Source organism: Electrona antarctica, assembly GCF_951216825.1.
Source record: "Electrona antarctica genome assembly, chromosome: 21".
Lineage (NCBI taxonomy): Eukaryota > Metazoa > Chordata > Actinopteri > Myctophiformes > Myctophidae > Electrona > Electrona antarctica.
The window spans coordinates 11323836-11339279 of NC_136802.1; the positions used below are offsets into that span (position 1 = coordinate 11323836).

The window sequence follows — 15444 nt, forward strand, 5'->3', positions numbered from 1 at the left end:
CTGGTTGAGAACTACTGTTTTAGAGGCTGCTGGTGCTATAGTGAAGGTGCAGGTCTGACTTACTGTTGTTGGACTTGAGGTCTCGGTGGATGACCGGCACGATGGCCTCGCTGTGCAGGTAGAGCATGCCGCGGGCGATCTGCACGGCCCAGTTGACCAGCACCTGGGGCGCGATGCGCCGGCCCGACAGCGCCCGGCTCAGGGCGCCACCCGACGCGTACTCCATGATCAGGCACAGGTTGGGCTCCTGCAGGCACACGCCCATGAGGGCGATGATGTTGGGGTGCGTGAGCATGGCGAAGAGGCGCGCCTCCTGCCGCACGTTCTGCGCCGTCACGGAGATGTCCTCGTCGGGGTCCTGGCGCGCCGCCTTCACCGCCACCAGGCCGCCGCGCCACGTGCCGCGGTACACCTTGCCGAAGCCGCCCACGCCGATCACCTCCTCCAGGCTCAGCTCGTGGAAGTCCACGGCCTCGGGCTCGAACCTGTTGTCGACCACCGCGTCCACCACGTGCACCACCGGGCAGCAGCTGCCGCCGTGCCCGCCCACGCCGGGCAGCTTCCCGTAGCCGTTGGGCGGCTTGAAGGAGCCATAGTTAGAGGGAAAGATGCCCACCTTGTTGTTGACCTTGCCCGCCCACCAGCCGTCGTCGCCAGAGATCTCCGTGTCCAGGGAGAGCACCTCCACCTGGTCGCCCTTGCGCAGCGTGAGCTCGTCTTTGCAGGACGCCTCATAGTCGAAGAGGGCCGTCCACACGGGGTTGGTGAAATTCCCTCCCTTCTGAGACTGTTCCAAGTTCTTCTTCAGTGATAGCGGACTGTGGCTGAATATCTTCTTCAGTGGCTCCATGGAGCCTCAACAATAAGCAGACGTTTTGACCGCGTTTGATACTTCTGTACCCCGAGGGTTTGAAAATAATAAAGTACAGAAGAGTACTCTATTATTGCGTCTCTCCCCCTTTCCTGTCTTTCTTGTTGTTGGTGCATCAGGGACCAGTGAAGTGTGTTCAAAACTTCAAATAAAGCTTGAACAACAAGTAGGCAGTAGTAAGTAGAGGCGATTAAATGACCACTGGATAACAAGTGTCTTTCATGCATCTCCACCTCGAGTGCACGGGTCTCCATGTGAAACAACAGCCATCGTCAGACAAACAGAGGTGATTTGTGTGATAGCCAGGCCGTCTGTCAGACCTCAGAAAGGCAGAATTGTCTTCTTGCTGAATAAGTTTCTATTCGTTTGATGTGGTGTGGTCTGTGGTGGTGTTTCCCCCATGAACACATGCTTTGAGAGCATTATCAATTGTGTTATTGGCCCATAGTACTACTACTGCTTGTGAGAAACAGCCACATCATTAATTCATATACACTCGTATATGGACCAGAGTCCGCTAATAAAGTTTGAATTGAAGTTACAGTGATTTAGATACGTATTCCCTAAATTTGAAAGATGCTGATATTTCAATTATATTAAAAAAATAAAAATGCTATAAAAACATTTTAAACAAAGTTTAAAATGTTTTAAATAAAATAAACCCAGGCCCTTAATTGCTGTGCAATGTTTAGTAGTAAACCCACTACAACTCCACAGCATGAAGGCTCCAACAACTGCATTTAACTGCTTTCCATTTGGAGAGGTCTATAGGCTATTTGTAGCCATAAGTGCAGTCGGTGACCACCAGAAGCAAAGCAGGAAGCAACTGAGAAGTGGAGAAGAATAGCAGGAAAAGGAGCATTGAGTCCTGCTCGATCCGATCCCGTGTTCTCTCTCTCTCTCTCTCTGCAAAGTTTACAACAACTAACTGACCAACTCAGAGCCGTCCGTCGTATTAACGGCTGGGTTTTTTTTAACACAAACTCTGTTGTTGTTGTTGTGTTCCTCGGGCCCAAAGAAGAAATAATCCTGCATCCATTTGCGTCAAAGTATCCACATTTATCCCGGTTTTCTTTTGTTGTTGGGAACTTTGTGTCACCAATAAAGACACTTTGTATCCCCCGAGTTAGACAGTTAACAGGAAGAGTAGTGTAGTTTTCAAACCTTCTTCTTGCAGTCTGTAGACTCTCTCCACAAACACACACAGACAGACAGCAACACCAAATAAATAAACGCTGTCGTTTCCCTCAGCCGTCAAACTTTTCGGACAACAAACTTGTTATTGCTGTGAATAAATCCCATCATAGGCCGATGTACTCCATCATAACCATCTTCCTAACTCTGGTGTTGTAATATTCACTCCGTCCGGATCTCTCTTCTCGCACCACTCTACGTCTATGCAGGGTTGCCAGATTGTGAAACAGGGTCTCTGATAACAAGCCCAAAAGAAAAGCCTGACTAGGCTATTTTCCAAAACTTCTTGGGAAAAAAGTGACTTTTCCGTTTGTTAAATTTGTTAATTAATATACAACTTCAATCAATCAAACAGGGTCTATGCACACAAGCCCAAAAGAAGCCTGGCTAGGATATTTGAAAATAGCTCTTGTAGATTGGCTATTTTCAAAACAGAAAAAGAAATATGACAAAATGTGGAATATTCTTTGAAACATTTTAGCACAAAATGTTTTTAGATGTAGGGTCCTTAGTTGGACAAAAGTATACACTAATCTGGAGGTCCTTGACTTGAAATGTGTGAGAATCACTGGTTTTAAATGACATTACGAAACAAACAAGCTCAAATAAACAACGACACTTTAGAAACAAGCCCAAATAAATAACTGCACTTTAGAAACAAGCCCAAATAAACAACTACACTTTAGAAACAAGCCCAAATAAACAACTACACTTTAGAAACAAGCCCAAATAAACAACTACACTTTAGAAACAAGTCCAAAAAACAGTAACCCGCAACTACAAGCAATTTTACAGAAAAACAAGCCCAAGGTCGCTTATAATAAGCAGACATGGCAACACTGTGTCTATGCTTACAGTCAGTGAAGAGGGTGGGGTTTGACAACTTTTCTTTTTTTTGTAGATACTAGATCCTATAGCCCAGAGGGACAGCCAGTCAATTACACTTGTAATTGGATGTTTGGTTGTCCAGGCAACGCGCTCAATTGACAGTGGTTCGGGGACCACCAGTGGTCCTTGAGGGGGTTCCAGGTGGTCCCCAGCTAAATGATGGGGACCACTCTTGAGAGTGTAAAATGAAACCAGATGGACCCTTATGGGTCCAATTCGATTTTACACTCTCAAGAAAGAGTTAAATTATTGTTAAACATGTGCCTAAATTAATTTACTAGAAGTCTACATAATGTAGAAGAATTGTTGTTTGATCAATGTTTGCTATCTTTGTTATCTCTCCTATTGGTACCAACATCATCCAAGACAACAAAATGTTCTTTAGTTTTTGGTCTGAGAGGCTAAATGTCATCAAACGGTGGTCCGAGGCTCAAATGCTGAATAAATAATGGACCTTTATATGAAAAAGGTTGAAAACCACTGGTGTAGCCCATTGAACATCAAAATGGGAGGCTATGTGAATGAACTATTTGATACAAAAAAAAGAATTGTGACGAATAAACTACAAACTAATTAAGAGACACCGTTGGCCAAATGTTGTTGGAAATATATTCTGTACACCATTGGTTCTCAAGGTGGAGTCCGGGGGCTTCCAGGGGTCCTTGAGGGAGTTCCAGGGGGTTCGCAGCTAAATGATAGTTATGAGACAAATCAACGTTTATGGATCTCTAACTGTGAAAGTGTACACACTCAGAGTTAAATCAACATTGATTTTACAAAATAAACTGGGTTCCCACTTCCCAGAGGGAAATCCCATTAAATAGGGGTCCGAAACCTAATACATGTCAAACTGAAAATGAAAATGGTTGGAAAATCACTGCTAGAGCATAGATAAATCTTATGGGGGTCCACTTGGCATATCTTATCAAATGGGGATCCGCAGGCTAATAAAGTGTAAATTTGGGGGTCCTTGACATGAAAAGGTTTGAGAACCACTGAAGTAGCCTACACAGCAGCAATATATTATGTTAACTTTAGACATAGCCTACTTGTTTTTCGAAAACACATTCTTATTCAGAATCATAGCCTATATCTATTCTCAACATATTCTCTACGAAACATTTGTTTGCAGATGTAGCTCTCAATCAACTCCAATGTTTAATAGCTTTATTAAAATTAAACAACGAAAATGTGATAAACTTAACAGCTAAAAAAGAAGAAGAAAAAAAACAGTGGGTTAACCTGTTAACCCAGTAGCCAATCACAGCGTGACCCTTCCGATCAATGGGATCTGTACTTTTCCCAACAGGAAAAGAAAAAAGAAAAAAAACAAATCAGATGTGGAGGTGGATGAGACAAGAGCCTGTCGTAAAGTAACTTAGTACATCTACTCAAGTACTGTATTTAATCTACTTAGCCTTAGGTACAATTTTGAACTATTTTTAAGTTTCTTCAGTATTGTTCAATAGTTCTACTACACTACATCAGAGGAGAATATTGCACTTTTACTTTACTACAATTGTATGAAAACTTTAAGTTTGGCTACTTGTTTCTTGAATTGGTTTATTACAAAACACACATTAATCACTTCTTCAGCCTTATATTTCGGCCATTTGAAAATAGACGATATATAACTTGCAATTTTAATATGGGACGTCTACTTGTATTAGAGTATATCATCTCATTCCAGCCTATCGCAATTTGCGTCCTCACCTTCGTCTTCAATGTTTTGTGTTTACGCAATGTTTGTGTTTACACAAACACTCAAAACTGGCCATTCATTGTCAATGGCATCCAATGTTGTTAATAGGACAATGTCAACCCTCAAAGCTGGACATAGAAGGGGCTAGCGCCCCTCAAAAAAAGGAGCGAGAGAGAGAAAGAAAGTGCAAGGGAGGGGTCCAGCACTTCATGGGGGGGGGGGGTCCACCTTTGGCCCGTGGCTGCTGTGTGGAAACAGTGTGCTTCCTTTCTGCCAGCACTTTGATGCACCCCTCCTTCCCCAAAAAATAGCCCATCATATTCGTTTGGTCAAACGCCCAGCTTCTACTCTAGAGTCAACCACCTCCACCCGAACCCACCCTCCTCCCACCCAGCCAGCACGCTGCTGAGTCATCGCTTGTGCAGGAAGGATGCAGTTGTTTTTGGTGGCCCCAGTTGGGGGGGGAGACTATAACAGAGCTCAGAGGCTGCTGCTGTTTTTAACGCTGCACAACCAACCGTAGACACACACACAGAGGAGAGGAGAGGAAGGGGGCTGGGTGTGTTTGTGCACTGAACACTCATGAGAGCAATGTCTGTGTGTTTACACTACAGCAGGGGTGGGCAACTTTGACGAGGACCACTATATTTCCACACTCGCTCCAGAGGGCCACTATATATTTCCACACTCACTCCAGAGGGCCACTATATATTTCCACACTCACTCCAGAGGGCCACTATATATTTCCACACTCACTCCAGAGGGCCACTATAGTTCCACACTCACTCCAGAGGGCCACTATATTTCCACATTCACTCCAGAGGGCCACTAGTTCCACACTCACTCCAGATGGCGACTATAGTTCCACACTAATTCCAGAGGGCCACTATATTTCCACACTCGCTCCAGAGGGCCACTATAGTTCCACACTCGCTCCAAAGGGCCACTATAGTTCCACACTCACTCCAGAGGGCCACTATAGTTCCACTCTCACTCCAGAGGGCCACTATAGTTCCACTCACTCCAGAGGGCCACTATATTTCCACTCACTCCAGAGGGCCACTATAGTTCCACACTCACTCCAGAGGGCCACAATATTTCCACATTGCATATTTCTGTTATAGCAAAAATAGCTGATCTGAACAAGCTCAAAACACGTCGCACATTTTGAGCTTGTAGATCAGCTATTTTAGCTAATATTTGAATTGAAATTCTGAATGTTTTTCTATTTTTGACAATGACATTGACAATGAAGGGAAAATGTATGTCATAATGTCCCTTTATTCTTAATGGCGTTTAATGTTAATACAGTTTGTTTTACATCAACATTACATCACCTAATCAACATGAGTTAGACTTTAACTGGTCTGACTGTGGTGTGTTTTCTTTATTGGAATCCTGAAAAGTTTCCTTTAAATTTAATTTCAATGCATTTAGTTAGTTAACTTTATGAACTAAATACAAATACAATGGACATAAAAAAGACAATTCTAATACTAGTCATTCAGCTAATATGGACTGAATAAAGAGGGTCATGTTTGGAATTGTAACAGCTGAAATAAAGAATATATCAGTATTCGGCTATTAACCTGCGGGCCGCATTAAAGGACCACTTCACCACTTTTCAACATCTCTTTGGGCTTTGGGCAGTTCGGACACCCGTCCACCAGTGACATCATCATTAGGCAGATTTTTTTTTAAACAAGATTTGTTTTAAAATATAGTTAGATTTTTATTATCGTGAGAACGATGGCTTCAACTTTTGCATTGCAACTTTTCAGGAAAAGAAAGCCTGCCGTTTCTATTAGCTTGGATTCACCACCGATGATGTCACTGGTGGACGGGTTTCTGAACTGCCCACAGCCTTCCTATGAGACACAGACTGAGTAGGAAAAAATGGTGGTATTTTATCATGAACATTAGTTAGGACCAATTATATGAAGAGAAGTTGAAAAGTGGTGAAGTGGTCCTTTAAGTGAAGGTGGGTGCTGCATGTGGCCCCCAGTTGCCCATGTATTTTTTTATAGGGCGGTTGTGTACTTCGGTCAGTGGGCTCATACAGGGCAATCTCTGGAACTGTTAACAGTCTACTTTCAACGTCAACGTCGTACGATTTGTCTCACACGTTACCACAGTGAAATTTGTTCTCCGCATTTGACTCATCTCTTGATGCTGTGAGCCGCAGCCAAGAAGCGGTGAGCTGCAGCTGTGCCGCGCTCGGGCATCATTTGATTTGTTGATTTGACCCCCCAATCTAACCCATTGATGCCGAGTGCCAAGCAGGGAGGCATTGGGTCCCATTTTTAGTCATTTTTAACCCGACATCCCAGTTTCAGGGGACACTCTAACCACAAGGCCACTGACTGGTGAGAGGGTTTTCCCAGACTTGTACCATCTTGTGCTTTATCTGATTTGCTTTATACCCAAATAACCGACTAGTGGCAGGTCTAGGACAGGTGAAAAGGCAGCCAGCATAACCAGGCCCTTGTGTGTGTGTGACGCATGAGGTTGTTATGAGTCAGGCAGTATATCTATCAACAGTATATTGTGTGTGCAACCTTCATAAACTTCCCCCAGAAGAACTGCAAAAAAAAGCAACATATAACATGAAACGTAGAAGGCAGTCAGGTGTAGCCGACGACAAACGATGCGTTTCACCCACTGCAGCGAAACCATCAGGTGAGGTCTTTCTTGCGCAATGTTACGTTCTTCCAATGCCACAGAATCTGGCTTGTTGCCAGTTTCACTATAGCCTCTGAAAACAAACAAATGTTAAGTGAAACGTGTGCATTACAGACCTGCGGGTGAGCTTTTTTTGTCATCCAAATCCACGTGTGCATATTTATAATCCGCCCGGATTCATTAATTATTCAAATTCATAAATCCTGATTGCGAGATTTTTCCGAGATTTTGTGCGTTTTAAAAGCTATAAGCCTATATAGGGTATGTACATGCTTAAAGTGAATGGCACATCGAGTGGCAAATAGAGTGGCAAAGCAACATGCAAAGTGAGTTTAACATTGTTTAACGTTGTTTAATGCAATCAGATATGACTTTTGTTTGTATGTATGGGCTGTCAAGGCCACTCAGTAGGCGTTCCTGCATAACTTCCTGGTTTGATGATGTAACGCGCATACTCTATAGATAGAGGGCATTCATTTATTTCCTGCATTATTTCACCCGCGGTTTATCCAATATTAATTTATAATATATTTGAATGACTCAAATCCACCCTAAACTGTGTTTAACCGCAGCAACCGCGGCTAAATCCGCCATCCGCAGGTCTCTAGTGTGCATTGTCACAGATCACGAATTAAGCACAGTGAGAAACATGTCAACACGCTCGTCTCGTCTACGAGAAGCAGAAACAATAACAGCGTCATGTTTTTTTGGACTGTCTTTTTTAATTGAAATCTGAACTTTATCTCACCCATACAAAATAAAAAGAATGTTAAAAGTTTTACAATACAGTGTCAATTTCAACTGCCCTACCTTGAAACATTTCATATCACAACAGACATTACATGTGGAGGGGGGGGGGGGGGGGGAATCTCTCTTGCTTTTCTTCAATGCATACATTTAAAACAATCTAAAGCCCAAACCACACCAAAGGGTCGGGTTACTTGGGACAAAACTGTTTTTAAGGTAGACCACACCAATGCAACTCATTGAAACTCAATGAGTTGCATTGGTGTTTTATACCGTATAAACGTTTTTTTCCCAACCTGACACTTTGGTGTGGTTTAGGCTTTAAAGAGAGAGGGGGAAAGAATAGAAAAATCATGAGACATTTATTCAAAATAGTGGGGTGGGGGGTGGCCTAAATAGGCCCAGAAGCTTACAAATTATAATGGACCGACCGGGGCAGATGCTTAGGGGTGGAGGTTACACAACTTTAAAAACAAAGTTCTGGTCCAAAGGTCACATTGTGTGTTCGGACAGGTATGGCCTTTTTTTAACAAAAGGGACTCACCTTGGCAATACAAATAACAGTTCTTCTAAATGTGAGTGAGAGCAGCTATGTGTTTTAACCGACAGCTTACAATGAACGAAAACATAATTACCTGGTTCATCTGCATGCTTGCTAATGTGGTTTGTCTTATGAGGATTCATTTGTAAAAAAAAAAAAATTAAATGGAAAGTAATTCACAAACGGTGCTGTTGCCTAACCTATAGTAAAAATATGATATAACACCTGCTTCCTTTACACATGTCACAGCCTATACAATTTATACCAGAAAGCTGCGACAAAGCCAGGAAGTAAGACTGATCGATAATCTGCACAACAGTACTTTGAAAGCAAAGATTCATACACTGATTTATTTTCCGGAGACGATGACGTACTGTTCCCTTCAGCTTCAAGTGACGACCACTTTCATATAAATACTTCATAAGCCATTGAAGCCGTGAAACTCATCTTGAGACGTTTTCCGTTGCATGATCGAAGAAGGCTATAAAAGGCTTAAACTATCATGAATTCTTTACCAACCTGAGGGTTTGAGTGTCGAGGTGTGTGATATGCATCTTTCAACAACCATGAATGTCCATTATTATACTGACAAAACGAGAGAGAGAGAGAGAAACCAATGTGCAAAGCAGAAACCTACAAGTTAAACACAAAAAAAACCCTATTCCTTTCTGGGGGTGTGTGGGTGGTGGCAACTTTGCGAGAAAAAACACTGACGAATCCCGTTTTGTTTGTAATCCAAATTGAATGACTGACATCTTTTAAAAAAACACCCCCGGTTGGATTCTTTCTTTGCTCTAGCATAAAATAAGGAGTTCTTTTTTTTTCTTTTTAAAAATAAAAAGGGAAAATTAAAACACATAACATGATACAACCAGTTCTAACATCATCATCATCATCATCCTCATCCGTGGCAGCATGTCGTCATACTGCCTGCCTGGTGTGTCTGTGGGGCTCCTCTGTCAACGTGGGCTGTTAATCAAAAGTCTTTCCCTATCCCCCAACGCAGAGCAGCAGCCCACCTTAAGAGCAACTTAAGAAAAAAGGAAAATAAAGGTAAAAGAGACGTGCTTGGTGGTGGTGGGAGCTAAGAGTCATAGTCCTCGTCGTCGTCATCCTCCTCGTCTTTGTGCGGTGCGGTGGTGGGAGGCGGCGGCTGGACGCCCATCATGGAGGGGTGAGGGGCGAAGGAGGTCAGAGGGGGCATGGCGGCGATGCCCCCGTCGTTCTGGGCCTGTGGCGGGGGGTCGCCATCGGGCACCATGTTGCCTATGTGTGGGTACGACGCCGGGTACTGGGAGGGCACCGTGTCCGGGCTGCGGGTGACAAGAGAGCAGAGAGAGGTGGATCATTCATCACACATTAGAACAGTTCCAAGTGTGTTTTGTGATGGATTCATGATCATTCTCCACCAGGCCGGGGCGGAGAATCTTGTACATAGACACACACACACACGGGGGGGAAGAAAGACATGTGTGCCATTTACAAAGCCATTCACTTCCTGATTTACAGTCGACAAATCTTGCCATTATCTCTGAATCTACGGCGCTGTCCATGGTTTTTGATCAAAACGGCGATGTTCTGTCCTAATTTCTTGACTTCGTCATGCATCTCGTTTGGAATAGTAATGCTTCAAAAGAGAGAACAGACTTATTAGTGCGAGGTAGTAATGGAACATTTTACCTCCCAGTTTTGGGGGGGAATGGAAGGCGGGGCTTTTCAGAGTAAAAGCTGCCTCATCTGTAAGGCACTCTCTAACGCCTTTATTCTGAAAAATTCCCGGGCAAAAGTGTTCAAAATGTACCCAAGTATATCATCAAGCAGGTCTCAGGTGGTTAGTTATGTGAAGTCTACATGCATTCCCACCGGTGTTGATTTCGTCGACTATGATGAAAAATGTTTGTCGACTACCTTTTTTCACTGACGAAAACTAAATGGAAACTACATGAAAACTAAGCTATGATGACTAAAACTAAGAGTACTTATATTGACAATTTCGTCAACAAATAAAAACTAGACTAAAATGTTAGGAAGGGACTAGTGGACAAAAGATCCAGTATAAGTTACAGACACAATTTTACACTTGGTTGCATGCTGAAAATAGTAGACCTACAAACAACGCGTCGCAGTGTAAAAATCTGTCATTACAACCAAAATACCTTTTAGTCGGCTAAATCAGCTGTAGATTTAGTCAAATAAAATCTTATATTTAGTCGACTAAAACGACTAACACTAAAACATTCCAGGTGATTCAAATGTGACTAAAACTAAATTAAAAATATTCAAAAGACTAAGTAAAATAAAAATGTTCTGTCAAAATCAACACCGATTCCCACCTGTGGAACCTGTTCGCTGCCTGCAGGTTTGTGCTCGACTGCGAGCCGTCCTCCTCCTCTTCTGTCTCACTGTCTTCGGAGTCGTCCTGTTTCCACGGCAACATGGACAACAGTGAGAAAAGAGAAACAAGTATCAGAGCTGTTGTGTCCACACACACTTTCTTCCCCGCTACCACGTCAATTTAATGACATTGTGCGCAACCACGCGTGCGCGGGACGAGCAAGCTACAAGCTCCCAACACGTGTTGAGAGCTTGCAGATTTGCTGTTTTCAAAAGTTTTGCAATACATTTTGATACCTGAAATGGGACTTTCTGCATAATGAGTGGTACTTTTTAAGTACAATTTGACGCCAATACTTTCATTCTATATTGTGGTATTGGTACGTTTTACTTAAGTTAAAAATGTTAAGTACTTCTTCCACCACACCCACCTCTTGCTCCGACTCTGTGCCCGATTGCTTCTTGTCCTTGCCTTTGGAGCCCGCTCCTCCGTTCTTGCGACCACTCCCTGGCTTTCTACCTCTGTGGACAAGAATATGACAACACAATAAGTCAGTGGTTCTCAACCAGTGGTCCTTGAGGGGGTTCCAGGTGGTCCCCATGCAGCTAAAGGATGGAGAGTTGGTAACCAAATGGACCCTTTATAGATCTTTAACTCTTGAGTTATATGATTGTTAAACATCTCCATTACATCATTTACAACAATTCTACAAAATTAGAAGAATTGTTATTTTTATCAGCGTTTGCCTGTTCTCTCTCCTAGGGCACCACATCAATCAATACAGCATGGAATTGTGGACAAAATCTTATCCAACGATAACAGAATATTCTTTAGTTTTGGGTCTGGGAGGCTAAATATCATCAAATGGTGGTTCCGTGGCTCAAATGCTGAATGAATAATGGGCCTTGATAAGAAAAGTGTTAAGCGAAATAAAAGCAATAAAAAAAAAACGAGCATTCCGACTGTGGCCGTGTTTTAGGGAAGTCTATACACACAGGGCCAACAGATGTCAAAACCACCGATCCGGCATGTCTTAAACGATAATGTTATTGCTCATTAGACGACTACTAGTGCCATATCTTTTCTGCTGAGCAGGCCTCGGTGGAGTCAGCTAAAGTTAAGTTTTCTTTTCCATTATAGCTGATGGTTTTGTCAAGGTAATTGGTTTATAATTACACTTTAACATTGTTTATGCGGTTTACGATTTCCTGGCTTAACCCATAAAATCCAGGAAAGCAATTGTGTAATTTTAACCACTTTAACCATTCAATTAAAACTTTAAAGCTATTCAAAAATAGCAGATATACATGAGCGTGTAGATCTGCTTACAAAGTAAACATTTTTTAACTAAAATCTGTGCTCCTGGGGGAGCTTTGAGATGGGGTTCCGCAACCAAATAAACGTGTGTTGTTCCTTGGCATTATGCACCTGCGTGGGACCTTCTCTGCTGCTCCTGCCTCTGCATGGTTCTCCTCTCCCTCTCCCTGCATGTCCGGCACCGTCGCTACCAACTCCTTCAGAAAGTCAAACTGCTGTTCCAGCTCTATACATTGTTTCCTGCAATGAAAGGTGTAAACACACACACATTACTGTGCCATATCTTTTTTTCTTTTTCTGGAGTTTGACACTTTCGTGTGTTTTAGTGTGCTAATTACTGTATATTCCTATTTCGCTGCACACAAAATCATGAAGTGCCCAAAACACTTACTTACTTACTACACTTTGGGCACACACACACTTACAAAGCACTAAACAACCTGACTCCCCCATACCTCTGCTCTCCTCAAACATCATGTCCCCTCCTGCCCCCCACCCCCCCCCCCCCCCCCCCCCGATGCCGAGTACCGATAAGAGTACTTTATTTTGGTTGAGTAACCACTTATGTTACCCCCTTTTTCTCATAGATGCAGATGGATCGCCGATCTACACTTGTCAGTTGTCTTGTCATTAGCCAAAACACTAACGGCGATCGACAACAACAATGATTAAATCTAACGCGATTTTCATATCAACAAACTTCGTCTTTTGGATAAAACTTCGTCCTGTGCGCTGGGTGTTACTAATAGAAAGGACGGTGAACTTCGTGCTGGGCGATTGGGGTGTTGAGACATGGCACTGTGTGTGCAATTTGGCAAGTGTGCAACTGTTTGAGCAAAAACTAAGGCTTATTAAAAGGTGATACACACGCACTCCAAAAGACAGACAGACAGACTTACAAGTGTGATGTTGTCATTGTCTTAGCATTCCGAGACTGTGTGACATGACAGGCCTTGGTGAGGAGAGAATCCAGGAAGAGTTCCAGGGCTCGTGCTTCAGTTTAAATTAAGGATAATAATGCTTTTTTTCTTCAAACTGCTAATACAAGTATTGATTCAATCAATCAATGCCTATGTTCAATTTACCCTGCTGCCCCACCTGTTCGGTTGTTCCCTGGAAAACGTTTGAAACCCGTAGGTCCGTAGTTCTCAATAAAATAAAGTGTTTTAATCCACTGTCTGAATATTTCTGCCATCTTGGATATTTTCTCGTCTCCCCAAATGAGTGCAACTGCGCAACCCTGACCGCCAGGGTGCTGTTGCGCAGTTGCACTCATTTGGGGAGACAAGGAGGACATATCCAAGCTGGCGGAAAGATTCCGAGACAGAATGGATTAAAACTACAGACCTACGGGTTTCAAACGCTTTGCGCAAAGTAATCAAACAGCTGGGGGAGAAGGGTAAGCTTACAGTATACAGGGAAAGGTTTTGCATATGTAAATGTTCAGAGCTATTCTGAGGCACAGGGTGCACTCACCACCATGGGGCAAGTACGCTTAGACTCTCATAGATGTCATAATAGATAAATAGATCTACGAGAGTCTAAATCTTAAGCTAGTACCACTGCACAAAAATAAAGAGAGACCTATCATCGAAAAGTGCAATAATAATAATAATAATAATAATACAAATAATAATAATTTCATACTCTACAATATTCTGTCCTGCTACTGGCCTAAAAACACAATAATACCAACGTTTTATCAGACACTGTTGCATCAGTGAAGATATGTATGAGAACAGTATCACAAACAAGACTCACTGGAGCTTTACAATCGTTTTAAGATGTGAAGGATACATATGATGACCGGTACAGCAGCAGCCACTTTTCCTATTTCTTCATCGGTCTGCATAATCTTCTTAATCCTTGCCTGTAATGAGAAACATTTTAGAGAGAGACAGACACAACCAACAATCTCTCTCTGTGTGTGTGTGTGTGTGTGTGTGTGTGTGTGTGTGTGTGTGTGTGTGTGTGTGTGTGTGTGTATATATAAAGTAAACAGGCCATAACTAACTGAGTGTATAGCTTATTGCCACGCATGCAACACAACTGGTTGCAATAAAAGTGTATCAGTGTGACTGTAGCACAACACTGACAAATTGCATTGCCACAAAAGGTCATGTTAGTCAGTGTACATGTCAATGCAACTGACAGCTCAGCACCAGGCTAACCAGCTAACGTGCACTTTCACTTAATAGCTCCAATTAACTTGCTTAAAACACAATATCGGCTAACCGTATCGGTTCACAAAATCCCGACACAAACTCATGTTTCATCACTGGTGTTGGCTGTCACACTGAAAGGCATCTGTCATCAATTTAACATGCATACTAAATAATACCTCTGGACCAGTTAGCATGCTAGGCTAACTCCCACTCATGGGAGAGAGCAGCAGCCAGCTAGCCCCATTAGCATGCTAGCATCAGTGATTGATGTGTGAGCAGCAAACTGTTAACACTCACCGGAGGGAACCTGGCGTTGTATTTCTTCTTCTTGCTGGGCATTGTTACGTCACCCCGGGCGGCTAACTTTAAAATAATAATAATAAACAAAGTCTCCTTCACAACAAGTCGCCTCCACCAGCACCACGCACACAACAACAGCACAGATATTAGCTGCAAATGCTAAGCTAAGCTAGCTCCTTAGCTTAGTGCCTGCGTCGTCAAACGTCACTCTTCTCGCGCCCCTCCCATCCTTCTCGGCGTTACGCGGACATCGGTGACCCGTCGATATCTGTGACGTTCGGGGTCGCTGTTTTTAATTGATTTAAAGACCGATTTAACGTATTTATTAACCATATGGCATCCTATTTTATCACTGGAAAGATTTGCCTCCAGGATAGAACCTACTAACCTAGGTAGGTAATTTCATCTTTTCCTGTGATATTGTCACCCACTTTAACTGTGAGGCCGTCTGGCCTTGCTGAGATTGCTATAAAGAGAATGGATTCAGTTTTACAGTTTTACAGTTTTACAGGCTAAGAAATAATGTTACTGCCATGATCAAATCCGCAAAAAGTCACTTTATTAATAATAAAGCTGAGGAAAACAAAAACAATCCTCGAGAGCTCTGGAAGCTACTCAACAACCAACTAGGCTATAGTCAGAAACTGAAAACCAGGTTTTCAAACATAAACATTAAAGCGAACAACACTCTCATCACTGACA

At 42.8% G+C, this 15444-nt stretch overlaps 2 protein-coding genes across 4 annotated transcripts in view; both read right to left on the reverse strand.

Annotated features, from left to right (window-relative positions):
* The window catches only part of LOC306914190 (mitogen-activated protein kinase kinase kinase 11), a 73530-nt gene extending 71268 nt beyond the window's left edge, over nt 1-2262 (reverse strand). For all 3 annotated transcript variants that reach the window (XR_013788664.1, XR_013788665.1, XM_079491165.1), the window contains exon 1: nt 64-2262. Coding sequence is in view for 1 of the 3 variants with exons in the window: in XM_079491165.1 (XP_079347291.1) it covers nt 64-850 (787 nt within the window). In the remaining 2 variants the exon portion in view is untranslated. The remainder of the gene's footprint in view (nt 1-63) is intronic.
* Nucleotides 2263-8045: 5783 nt separating this feature from the next.
* Nucleotides 8046-14992, reverse strand: drap1 (DR1-associated protein 1 (negative cofactor 2 alpha)). The gene is made up of 7 exons (XM_079491099.1): nt 14740-14992; nt 14075-14147; nt 13177-13270; nt 12389-12517; nt 11391-11481; nt 10959-11044; nt 8046-9938 (listed from the first exon to the last, which is right to left on the reverse strand). The coding sequence occupies exons 1-7, from the start codon at nt 14779-14781 to the stop codon at nt 9710-9712; spliced, it is 744 nt and encodes a 247-aa protein (XP_079347225.1). The 5' UTR covers nt 14782-14992; the 3' UTR covers nt 8046-9709.
* Between the last annotated feature and the right edge of the window lie 452 nt (nt 14993-15444).

Coding starts and splice junctions, on each gene's coding strand:
- drap1 (XM_079491099.1), bottom strand. CDS start 14,781: ATGCCCAGCAAGAAGAAGAAATACAACGCCAGGTTCCCTCCG. Junction 12,518..13,176: donor ACAATGACAACATCACACTT/GTAAGTCTGTCT, acceptor CTTTCATTGCAG/GAAACAATGTATAGAGCTGG. Junction 11,482..12,388: donor GCAGAGAAGGTCCCACGCAG/GTGCATAATGCC, acceptor TCTTGTCCACAG/AGGTAGAAAGCCAGGGAGTG.